Source organism: Synchiropus splendidus, chromosome 1, assembly GCF_027744825.2.
Source record: "Synchiropus splendidus isolate RoL2022-P1 chromosome 1, RoL_Sspl_1.0, whole genome shotgun sequence".
In the NCBI taxonomy this organism is placed as follows: domain Eukaryota; kingdom Metazoa; phylum Chordata; class Actinopteri; order Syngnathiformes; family Callionymidae; genus Synchiropus; species Synchiropus splendidus.
The window spans coordinates 11926493-11938991 of NC_071334.1; the positions used below are offsets into that span (position 1 = coordinate 11926493).

The 12499-nt window shown below is 43.3% G+C and overlaps 2 protein-coding genes across 6 annotated transcripts; one reads left to right on the forward strand and one right to left on the reverse strand.

The window, feature by feature from the left end:
* Positions 1-133: 133 nt before the first annotated feature.
* plaat1 (phospholipase A and acyltransferase 1) lies at positions 134-3547 on the reverse strand. Of its 5 annotated transcripts, none has more exons than XM_053853148.1 (5): positions 3450-3547; positions 1868-1917; positions 1438-1576; positions 554-822; positions 134-333 (listed from the first exon to the last, which is right to left on the reverse strand). In XM_053853148.1, the coding sequence occupies exons 2-5, from the start codon at positions 1892-1894 to the stop codon at positions 232-234; spliced, it is 537 nt and encodes a 178-aa protein (XP_053709123.1). In that variant the 5' UTR covers positions 1895-1917; positions 3450-3547; the 3' UTR covers positions 134-231. The 5 variants fall into 5 exon arrangements, with proteins under 5 accessions (XP_053709123.1, XP_053709118.1, XP_053709107.1 ...); XM_053853143.1 differs by having other exon boundaries at positions 3468-3537; XM_053853132.1 differs by having other exon boundaries at positions 3202-3531.
* On the forward strand, positions 3364-12456 carry mfn1b (mitofusin 1b). The gene is made up of 18 exons (XM_053853030.1): positions 3364-3814; positions 4162-4331; positions 4648-4783; positions 4946-5108; positions 5930-6054; positions 6135-6243; positions 7531-7638; positions 7792-7945; positions 8694-8761; positions 9542-9663; positions 9845-9971; positions 10045-10149; positions 10243-10345; positions 10415-10641; positions 10723-10905; positions 11075-11271; positions 11501-11635; positions 11889-12456. The coding sequence occupies exons 2-18, from the start codon at positions 4184-4186 to the stop codon at positions 11956-11958; spliced, it is 2280 nt and encodes a 759-aa protein (XP_053709005.1). The 5' UTR covers positions 3364-3814; positions 4162-4183; the 3' UTR covers positions 11959-12456.
* Positions 12457-12499: the final 43 nt, after the last annotated feature.

Sequence of the window (12499 nt, forward strand, 5' to 3'; positions counted from 1 at the left end):
TATTTATTTATATCAAGAATCCATTGGGTGGATCTTATTTGAACCTTTTGTATAAGAAACATGGTCATTTAATATGACCAAACCTTGGTATTAGTTTATGTCTAGTAACAAAGGAACAGTAAGGACACCAGACTTGCTCATCGCTGCATCTTTATTATTTAAAACGAGCGCTCATGGCCCTTGGTGATGCAGTGTAATTTTCCAAATGAAGAGGAAGAAGACACACGGTTGTCAGAAAGGCCTGTTTCTGGATCGATTGTTGATCAATCCCAGGACAGAGAAGGCACTGGCTGCTGCCGTCACCAAACTGATGGCCCCGATGGCTCGAGTAGCCTGAGGACGAAAGAGGCATTAAACAGGAATTTAACATTAGCACATATACTAAGCTGGAAAAATTGAACAATAAAAGGCACCAGTCAAACTTGAGCCCCGTGACTCAATTGAGTCATGTTATAAGGCTATGCAGAGTAAGTATACAATGGTAACCAATGAAGACGCCAGTGTTTAAGCCAAGATAAGGACATTAAACACGGGAAAAACAGAAATGACAGACCTGCTCGGACACTCCCTCCCCGTAGCGAAGAAGTGTCACAAAGTGTTCACAGTTGCTTCCCAGCAGGTCGTACGACACCTCCTGGCCGATCAGGACTTGGGCTCGCTGGATGATCTCACAGACTGGCAGAGGTGTGTGGTTGTGGTCGTACTTGTTGTTGACGCGGTAAGTGTCGCTCCCCACCACCTCTTTCAGCAACTGCATGCGCACCAGGGCCTTTCGACTGAAGACGGACTTCACACTGGACATGGCAGCAGCCTGAGTCTCGTCTGCAGGTGAGGAGATCAGAGGTTAGTCACTGAATCATGCTGTAAGGAACAAAACAAACATTTTAAAATCTCACTTTTAATTAAAAGTGGATATTCTCCTTGAGACTATTTGTTATTTTCATGTTTCATTCTACCTGCGGACGGTATGGTATTTAAGAACTTCATGACACGCTCTGTTTTTAGGGTGTATCTTTAAATGAAGCAAGTAACTTGCCTTGTGGATATTTTTTATAGTAATGATTTTTTCTTATGGTTGATAAAAAACACATATTCCTTCCCAAAGCAAGACAGTTGTAGTTCACCAGTCATCCCAACAAAATGTATCCTAATTCGAACAACAGATTCACAAACCAACAATTCAGGAGCCATTGCAAACACGTCATTCATGACTGATAATCTCAGGCCTCCCTTACTTTTTCTGAGGAGACAGACATTTGTACTAAGGAAACATTTCTGTGTGTTGGTTGAACGCAGAAAAATTGGGAGCAGATTTTCATGGTTAGTCAAGAAAAATTAAAGTCAATGAGCATCAAAATAATCATCAGTTCCAACAATGAACAGTATAACGCCACCATTCCAGTGAACATCTGAATCCTTGTTGGGAAAGCTACTGACCTACAGGCGTTAGGTTGATGATGTAACCGTCACCCAAATAGAGCGCCCAGTGCTGATAGGCTGGTCTGAAGATCTCAATGAGGTCACCTGGCTGTGGTTCACCAGAGGTGCCGGGAAGGTCGGGGTCATTTGAGGCCATCTGCACAAAGAGGGAGCTGAGTCTTTGAGATTTTTTTTTCCCTCTTTCATTATTCTGTTTCATGTTTCACTCAATAAAATGTATTGCAGCTATATATGATTGAATATAATAGGGAACCCTTTAATTTGGGCTTCCTGCTAAAACCGATTGCCCTGCTTTATGTGTTCAGCTAATTCAACTACTTCTTAAATGTTTAGTGTTTGTCAATAATGTCTTTAATGTTTTGAATTTCAAATAAGGCTATTATCTATCTGTCTATCCAAATCAAAATCTTAGTCCCCCAAAACTCACAGCAGAAGTTGGTTGTTGTTTATCCATCCCACATCACGCTTCCGAAGATTCTGAAAACAGACCAAAACAAGCACAGTTTAAAATAAAAACCTCAACGTGGGCAACAGATTAAACTGTGGAGTCCTTGAAGTAGACAGCAGGTTGAATTGTGGGAAATGCAGAGGTCACCCGTTGACACAGGCATACTCACACACACACAATACACACAGCAGCCTCTGTGTCACCTTTGCGGACACAATAGTGCAAAAACAATGAGGAAGCGGAGAGAAAAAAATGGTGTGAATGTTATTCCGCATGGAAAACAAATTACCGTGAGAGTCACATATTTTAACATTAAAGATAACAGGAATTAACTGTACATCGCCCCCGGTGGGTAAGTGTACTTCATTATTAATGTATGAGGCTGCGAGTGAAAGCACCACTTGCTGCAGGTGATTCTAAACAGCTTCAGGAGTAGGGCACCTCAATATCCTGATCACAATAATCACAATGCATCACTCCAGTGTGTCAGGAAAATACCTACACAGGTACAGGGAACTTTTTCTTCCTCACCATTTTAACCCTCCATCTTAAATCCAACCAAAACTATAAAAGATCCGGCGTGAAAAGAAAGAAAAACTGAAAAATGTCTCAAAAGGACTGTGATAAAAAGAAAGTGCTGATAGTAAAATCAAGCGAGAAGCTGGAGCTCCAGGAAGTTCAGTGTTTGCTGCTCTGAATGATCACAGTGTGTCACTGCTCACACACAACACACACGTACACACTGTCACACACAAACAGAGCATCTCCTCTGAGGCTTTTGTCTCGCCACAGTAGTCCTTTATACATTCACTAAACCCATTTGGATACAGCTTCTCTCTAGATTTAGGTTAAAGGACCAGTGTACGAATAGCAACCATATATTATTTAGGATGTGAAATATATTTAATTATATAATTTGGTGCTGAGCACTTCCATTCTGTGGATCTTCATTCATTCATTCATTCATTTTATTGACAAAGACAGTGTGGATTCTATTTAAAATAGGGGAATACCAAGGAAATATGAAAAATGAAAGAATGAAAAAAACAAATTCGGCCTATAACATTCGAAGAAAAAGCTGCTTTTATGCCAAATTCAAAAAAAGGTTAATCTCTTTTTTGCGTTTCATATTTAACGGAGCATTGTGATTTTATGTTCATGTTTGTCAATGCTTGTTTCCGGACTAGTTGCATAAAACACAGCATCAAATGATCTGTTTTTCATCTACTTCAGCGTACAGCGCTTTAATATGCAGTTGGACCTCGAAACACAAATTTAATTGGTTGAAAGCATGGGCTCGCTCGAGACACAACCTTTCCTATTGGTCGGCCGTGTTCGTCCCATCGTCTCCATCCTTTTCAGTGGATGGATCCCAAAGCAAAGCACGCCCACTGGTGCCTTCAGGAATCCTTAGCAATTCCTCTTGACACCTTCCAATTCGTTCAAATTCGAGGGCAGTTTTCTTGATTTACTATTTCTATTGAATTGTTATTACTATTAAATGACTCTTTACTGGATTTTTCTATATATAAACAATAATAAACTATTATTTTGAAAGAACCTTTCGGAAGCTCTTTACCAACGGGATGCCCCTTGGAGCGTGTCTGCATCAGCCTATGGATAATGTTCTCTCCAAACAGAGTCACTCCAGCCGTCACTGGACCCGCTCTGGACAACAAACTTAAACGTTAACCCACAGCAACTTGACTTTGATGTTCGGTGTGGTTTTAGCTACTGGCTTTTATTTTGGTACTTCCAGGGCGACTTCCGTTACGTGACCTAGCGGCACTGCACGGTTAAGAGAAGGTTAGCGTGACTGACAGCATGATGTGTTAAATCTCCAAGATGGTGCTTTTTTGAATCACACTTGACTGTGCTACTGTTTTTTGTTTGGACGCGAGGGTTTTCGATCGCCTGTGTGTTGTGGTAAGGAATGTTTTCTCCGTGTAACGTTGGCCTGCTTCGCTTGCTTTTGCTAACATTCAGCAACATAACAACACGCGCCCCACTCTTGATGGAATGGTGGCATTTAACCCACCAAAGATGACATTAATGTAACAGCGGCGTGGAGAAATAGCTGAATATGACTTAAGTATGTTTGAACAAAAGTATTTTTCATAGTGTGACGGTCGTATTTATGTCAGAAAGAAGCGTTAGGTAAGCTCGGAATGACATTTGCCACGTGAGTCATAATTCCTATGAGTGTTTGTTTACGAAAGTGAGTCCTGCTTTCCTGGGTTTATATTTCACTCTGTTGGGGGGTTGCTCTGCAGTGACCCTGTCCACTCTGCGACCATGGCTGCGGCTCCTCCACTCAGGCGGACGGACTCCTCTTTGGGTGAATTCTCCCCTCTAAAGCACTTTGTTATGGCCAAGAAGAAGATCAGCGACGTTTTTGAACAACTACTGGACTATGTCCAGGAGACTTCCGAGTTTGTTGAAGGTAAAGTGGTTTGGTTTTTGCATGTCAGCCTTCAGAACTCCATCTTTGTTTGTTTTGGAGCATGTTTTGTAACACAGCTAGACATTAGCGTTTTACTTTCAGTATTAAAAACTCAGCGCGACTAAAGGGAGAAGCGTTTGTCTGTGCGGTCATGTTTTTAAAAGTTATGTAATTGTTAAACATATTAAGTATGTTTCATTGTTTCATTTGATGTGTACATGGTGTTGACAAAACGCTTCATTGCTGTCCTAGAGGTACATATTTCAGGGTTCATTTTCAAATCTAAAATATATTTCAATGTTCACTCTTTTTACAGAAACATGTGACAATAAAGCTGTGGAGAACATTGCAAGCCAGGATCAGAAGCTGGAGATACAGGCGTACACTGATAAACTGACCATCATAAAAGAGGTGTTGGCACGTCGGCATATGAAAGTGGCCTTTTTTGGCAGGTGATTATATCTGTTTATATTGTGCACTGCAAATAATGTGAATTATTGTGGCTCTATTTGTGCAAATGCAACAGAAATAGAACGGAGACAATAAAGTTTTGCTGAATTATTTCTTGTACATGGCAGAGAATAGCTCCGATCCTGGGTGATACTGTTTTTCAGGACCAGTAACGGTAAAAGCACAGTTATCAATGCCATGTTGAGGGACCGTGTGTTGCCCAGTGGAATCGGACACACCACCAACTGCTTCCTCAGTGTGGAGGGCACTGATGATGACAAGGCGTACCTTATGACGGAGGGCTCTGAGGAGGAGAAAAGCATCAAGGTTTGCCTTCGACTGAGCTGCTTTCACAGTCAATCACAACAGAAGTGAATTGTTGAATTAGAATCTCAAGTGTCCATGTCACGAATTAATAGTCAGACGAGATTTTGAGGAAAAAAAACTCTGTGAATGCTTACTTACTAATGCTTACATCATTACTACTTTTTTTTCTCATTTTATTTGCTTGTTTTTTTATTGTGGCTTCTGTGTTGAGCAGGGTTTTCTACTGGATAGTCTTGTCAATACAGTAACATTTGAGTTTCTTGGTACATAATTATTTTATGACATTGCTGTTCTCTTAAAAAGTCTTGAAAACCTTATGTGTACTGAGGTGACCCCTCGACCCTTCATGTCAATAAGAAAAATAGTTTGTAAAAATAGTTTGCTCATGCTTTTTCCATCTTGTGGAGTTCAGGTAAAAATTGTTTTGAATTCTGGCATGTGGAGGTTGTGTAATACTGTATGTGATATATGTAGTTTATATTAGGTACATTTGACATTTCTCTCTGCTTCTGTACAAGTCAGTCTCATGTCATAAAAAGATCCATTTATCATGACATCAGCAGAAGGTCGACTTGGCTGTGTATGTTAGCCCATTGCATTTCCGTGTGTAAGCAGAGACAGTAGCTGGGTGTTTACCTGGTGTCAGGTGTCCTGACTGGAAAAGGATTGTGGCAAACTCTCACTCAAAATTTGATATTATTAGCTGTATAAATATATGAAAATCGATGTGGATGTGCTGAATTTAAAAAAGATTTCTGACAATGCAGTGGTTTGCATTAATTGCCTCTTGTGGAGCCAAAGTCATGTTTTGTTTCCGGCAGACTGTGAACCAGCTCGCTCATGCACTCCACATGGATGAAAGCTTGGATGCCGGATGTCTGGTTCGTGTGTTTTGGCCCAAGACCAAGTGCGCTCTGCTTCGTGACGACCTCGTGCTTGTTGACAGGTGCCATATGAGTTTATATGTGATAAATTAAATGTACACAGAAAAGTCTTTGAATTAACCTCCTGACCTCTGCCCTCTAGTCCTGGGACAGACGTCACATCACAGTTGGACAGCTGGATTGACAAGTTTTGTCTGGACGCTGATGTTTTTGTGCTTGTGGCGAATTCTGAATCAACCCTCATGAACACGGTGAGATCTCTTCACACACTGAACACTATACAAACACACACACACGCGTATAGATTACTGCATCTCACCTAATACTGTTTTCTGGCTATTTGGGTATGTGGATTTGTTTGAACCAATACCTGCTAAAGAAATGACATTATACTTTACTGGAAAGTAGGGATGCACCAATACCATTTTTGTTCCAAAACGAGTGCTGTACGAGTACTGTCATTTGAGTACTCACCAATACCAAATATTTATGCCATTACACATTAAGTTAGTTTGAGTTTGTTTTCCATATATATTATACATACAGTGGTCAGTGGTACCTCGGTTTTCGAACGTCTCGGAGTTCGAACAAAAATTTCGAGATTTTTTTGCTTCGGATTTCGAACGTGAATCCAGAACTCGAAGGCCCCTGAAAAAAGCCAGAAAAAAACATAACGTGCACGGACCGACCAGCTGACCCACGACGCACTTTGTTATTGGGTTTGATGTCCTGTTGTGGGCTGGAGCTGGGACAGGGATGAGGCGAGTCTGGGACAGAGCTAAGTTACTTGGTTTATGACTTTGTCACAGCCAAACTGCACAGAAGCGCACATTCAGAGCTGGACACGCACCGGGCACCTCTTCCCTTCTGGAGAGACGTCACTCACTCGGCAACCCCTCCCACATGCAGCGGCCACACACATAGACGAACAGCGCACCTGCAGCTGACACACTACATTCACTCCTACAAAACGCATTATTTCTTTTTCCATTAATTGTAATGGGAAAAATCGATTCAGATTTCAAACAAATCGCTTCTCAAACGGCCGTCTGGAACGGATTGTGGTTGAGAACCGAGGTACCACTGCATGTATATTGTTATTTGAACAACATTCCTCTGTATGTTTGTCTTGTACATGGGTGACAGGTTTCACTGCAGTACAAACACAAATTTTCAACTTGTCCTGGCATTCAAAAACTGCGTGCTGCCGTAAAGTGGTATGGGTTTTGCATCCCTACTGGAAAGCAATCCAAGTTTGCAGTCTGGCTGCCTGCGTGTGTTTATACATGTGGCGATACACAGTCCAGATCCTGTTCCCGTCCGCTCAGGCATGCGAGCAATATGAAGAGTGATATTAGCATTCACAGGGCTGAAGCAAACGGCAGGAGATTTTTAAAGTCAACAGCCTGTGTGACTTGGAACCAGACTTGATTCTGCTTGTGTAATTGTTCAAGTTATGAAACAGGGTTAGCTTACGCACTCATAGAGCAAATGAAGTAAGCTTTTCAAAATAATGAAAAAAAAACTTCATTTTCTAGGAGAAGCACTTTTTCCATAAAGTGAATGAGCGGTTGTCAAAGCCCAACATCTTCATCCTCAACAACCGCTGGGATGCTTCAGCAAATGAGCCAGAATACATGGAAGAAGTGAGTTGAGTTTCTTGATATCAAAGCCTGTTCTTTCAATGCTTAGGTACTTGTTAAGGAAAGAAAGTATGGATACTTCTGTGTAAAATAAATCCAGATTTTAAAAGCTATTCATAGCCACAGGATGTTCCTCAAATTAACTCTAATCTACAGGTGAGGAAGCAGCACACAGATCGCTGTGTGAACTTCTTAGTGGAGGAGCTGAAGGTCGTTGACCGTGAGCAGGCACCCAACCGCATCTTCTTCATCTCTGCCAAGGAGGTGCTCAACTCACGAATGCAGCGCGCGCAGGGAATGCCTGAAACAGGTGACGAAAGTAGAGCAGAGATGGCTTGATCAGAAACGTTTTTTATGAAGTAGATGCCAGCATCTGGGACTGAGGATGAAAAAACTCTGTTACAAGAAAAGCTATTGATCAGAAATAATTATTGCGCATGTCAGTCCTGTATTTCTGTATACCCTCACAAACAACCAAGATTGTTGTGACCTTGTAGAATGTTGTTGAATTAGTAACTTTTTTTTTAGTAACAGCCTTGGTATTGCCAGTTTCGGGGTGAAGGCAGATATCAGCTGTTGTCACTAAATACACCTTGTGAAAGGCGTTTGTGTTTTTCACTATTGTATTTCTGTCCCTCTTGTCCATATCGTATTTAGTCGTCTCAGTCCGGAAGCTTAATGCAGCTGAAGGAAAACAGACTTGCTAAATGGAAATCTTATTTCTTAAATATTGTTAAGTAGGAAAACTTGTAATTACATTTTGTGTAAACATTTTCTATTTCAGTCCTAAACATTGGAAGATCATTTTAGGGGGTAAATGTCTTGGTGACAGAACTGTGGGGAGAAACATAATTTTATATAATGGCACTTTTGAGGTACAAGAAATACTGTTAAAATGAGCCATTAACCATTAAAATAGTTACTTTTCAAGTTGCTGTTAGAATTTAGAATTATTAATGGAAAAAAAACAATTTCTTTTACATTTGTGTCGCCAGGTCGCACTTGCCCACCTCTGCTTTAGTAATAGTAAAGCACGTTCTTCTCATTTTGTTCAACAGGTGGCGCCTTGGCTGAAGGCTTCCAGGACAGACTGAAGGAGTTCCAGAGTTTTGAGAGGAGATTTGAGGTGGGATTGTTAGTGTCTGCTTCCTGCCCTGTCGTCACTGGGTCTTTCTGCCGTCAACTCCAGAACAGATTAGACATCATTTGAGACCAAACTGAACAAGCACCTGTCTGGATGTTGCCAGGGGTCAGACAGGGTTAGTTTCTGTTGCAAGTCTTGAACCATGTCATGCGGTGAGGAAACAGCAGGGTGAGAACCCACAAGAAGAAACCGTTCAGTTATGCAGTTGACTTTTCAATCCCATGAGCCTCACTCACACTTCCAGGTTCCTTTGAGGGTCAGACCTTGTGCCCTTTTCATCAACTTGCGTCTTCATTGCTGAAGTCTAGATGCACTAAGGCGAGACCATCCTTTGAACCTTACGTTCCGCTTTTGATTTTGCCACAGGATTATGTTTCATTTGTATCTTTTTAACTCGGTGAGATATGACAGTTCTGTGCACTGTGTGTCATGTTATTTTCATTTATATGTTCACCATCAAGGAAATACATGGATGTGAAGTTACTTATTTGAGTTTACCAAGCAAACTTTTTCATTATTTTCTTTATTTCCATTTCATTCTGCTCCATGTTTGAATTCATTTGTTTTGTTTTCCTAATGATTTTGGCTTCTGAAACAAATTACTGTGACCCAGAGAAGAGTGGGCTGCTGGACACAAGATACACACGCCGCTACTCTCACACCTGAGTTTCACTATGTTCTTCTGTTCCAAGTAGCGTGTGTCTATCTTGTCCTCTTTTTCTCGAGTCCAGCGTCACAGTAACTTGTGTTGTGGCCTCGCAGGAGTGTATCTCGCAGTCAGCAGTGAAAACAAAGTTTGAGCAGCACACAATCAGGGCAAAGCAGATCACAGAGAAAGTCAAGGACATCATGGACGCCATCAACATTGAGGCGGCGGAGAAGAGGTAGGCCTTTGCTTATTTACCCATGATCCTTTGAGGCCGACACTTGTTGGTTCACGTAAAAAACCCTCTTAAAGATCTGCCGTTTCAGAATGTATCTGCTTCCCATTAAGTGACTGAAGTTTTGTTGGTTCTTCATTTTATTTGTGAATCATTTGCTTGTTTTGTGGGGGGTGGGCTTCAGAGTGGCAGCTCTGGAGGACAGAGACTATCAGATGGACCGACTGGACTTTGTGAAGAATCAGCTCAACCTGCTCATCGAAGACATCAAGAAGAAGATCAAGGCCATCAGTGAAGATGTGGAGTCTAAGGTGAAGTAGCAGGAGAGGGAAACCTGTTGACGTCTGCCAGTGAAAAGCCTTTACACCAAGGTTATTTATCCAGGTGTCCAGCGCCATGGGAGAAGAAATCTGCCGTCTTCATGTCATCGTTGATGAGTTCCACGCAGACTTCCACCCTGCACCTCAAGTCCTCAAGATCTACAAGTCGGTATGTGGAATTGTAGAAGAACTGACTTTTGTCATGAAAACTGGAGGTTTTGTTTGTGCCTCATTTTCTTGGGTGTTTTTCTTTTGTTGCCAGGAGCTGCTGGCTCATGTGGAAGAAGGGATGGGAAAAAACCTGGCTTTCCGCTGCTCCGATGCCATCGACGTTTCTGTTCAGTCCACGCAGAGGTTCATGATAGGTAATGACAGCACGCCATCACATTGTCTCCTGTCTGTCACGTCACCCCACTCTGTCCTTCCTCCTGCAGAGAGCATGCTGCCGCTGCTGCCCTCTAGCGCCAAGAGTCAGATCCACATGCTGGTGCCGAGCAGGAAGTTCGACCTGAGCTACGACCTCAAGTGCGCCACGCTTTGCAGCGACTTCCAGGAGAACATCGAGTTTCAGTTTTCACTGGGGTGGACGGCACTGGTCCATCGCTTTCTGGGACCAGGAAATGCAGAAAAAGCCCTGAAACTGTTGGACAACAGGCTGCAGGTGCCAGCCTTCGGAGGACGTGAGTCGTGGGTGATGCTGCTAACACGCTAATGTCCTCTCTCTCTTCCGGGTCTCTCTCAGACTTGTCGACCAGCCCTTCCTCAGGCATGCACACCCTCCTCGGGTCCCCCATCTCTTATTGCCCCGCCTCCCAACCAGGAGACGGCCCTCATGTCCCAGGAAGACCTGGTGGTAGCCATGGCGACGAACGTAGCTTCGCTAACTTCCCGAGCGTCCATGAGCGTCATCATTGTTGGAGGAGTGGTATGTTTGATGCTCCTCTGTGCTGAAGTGTGTTTGGGGTGATGCTGAGGTTGCAGGTTGGCCGTTACTAGACTTGTGGAAGTTCAGTCTTCAGTCTTTCATTGATAAACATTGTTATACTTCTGATCACTTGAGCCCTCAACAAAAGCCTCTCCGCTTCCCCACGCAGGTGTATCGCGCGGTGGGCTGGAGGCTGATCGCGCTCTCAGCGTCTCTCTATGGTTTGTTGTATCTGTACGAGAGGCTGACTTGGACCACCAGGGCCAAGGAGCGCACGCTGAAGCGCCAGTTCGTCGACTACGCCACAGAGAAGCTGCAGCTCATTGTCAGCTTCACCAGCGCCAACTGCAGCCACCAGGTCCAACAGTGAGTGCCGAACCTTCTCACGTGTCGCGAGTGATCGGGCTGGCATTTTTTCACCTCAGTAGGTGGCGCTCTTCATTTGAGCATTCATTGAAAAAAAGAGTGCCATCTAGTGGCAATTCAGCACACTGTTTGATGAAGCTTCATCAGCCCTTCAGCATTCGCTGGCCCCCCCCCCCCCCCCACTGGCTTAAAGCCGATGATGATCAGTGTTTTTCCTGTGTGTTTCCAGGGAGATGGCGGCAACATTTGCTCGCCTCTGTCAGGAAGTGGACCTGACACAGAAGGAGCTTGAGGCCGAAATCCGCCGCCTGACAGCACAGATCGATCAGCTGGAGCGGGTCCAGAACCGCTCCAAGAGTTTACGGTCAGTCCCCTCCTGCAGAAGTTCCACAAGTCATTGTCAGGAAAAAAAGTCTTCTCGTCGCACCACACTCGGTGTCGCCTGTCCTTCCTTTCTAGACTCGCAGTTTCAAGCCTCATTTGGAGCTGTAGATGAGCTAATCTCAACATTCCAGCGCCTCCTATCTGTCATGGCAGACACTTGATGTGTCGCCATGTTGGCCTTTCTTTTTGTAGTTTGTGAGGTTGTCCTCTGCTGATCTCATCTCTCCCTGCAGACACAAAGCCACGGACTTGGAGAGACAGCTGGAGATGTTCTCCCAGGAGTACCTGCAGCCTCAGCAGTAACATTCTTCACTGTGGTTCATGTTGAGCCAGATGCTGCCTCACCGGGTCACTTCCTCCTGTCATGAGTTCTGGGAGTTTCTTACAACTATTTGCCTTTTTTGAGATACTGGTTTCGGGGGAACAGATTCCCCTCCACTTCAGCCTGATGAGTTTTAAACTGCCACGGGGTCCTCACTGGATCCCAGGCGATCAGGTGCTACATTTGGACTCTTGAACTGTGAATATGCCTTTTTTTTCTGCTGGAAATGAAGTTTGTCTGCAGCGGGACACATGAACTGATCTACCAAGGATCTGTTCTGGAACACGCATGTTGTCAACACTGTTCTGTCGAGGGTCACTTTTGTATCCAACCTGTATAGATAGATATTTGGAATGATCTATATTTTAATATCTATTATTTATATTCATCTGTTGATCAATATGATTTCTCTAATCCACTCTTTGTCCTTTTGTGTTTGTCTCCAGTTTGCTAGTTTATTAAATTAACTATTGCTGCAGAAGACTTGTGTCCTCCTGTTGTTGAAATTCCTTGTCATTCAGA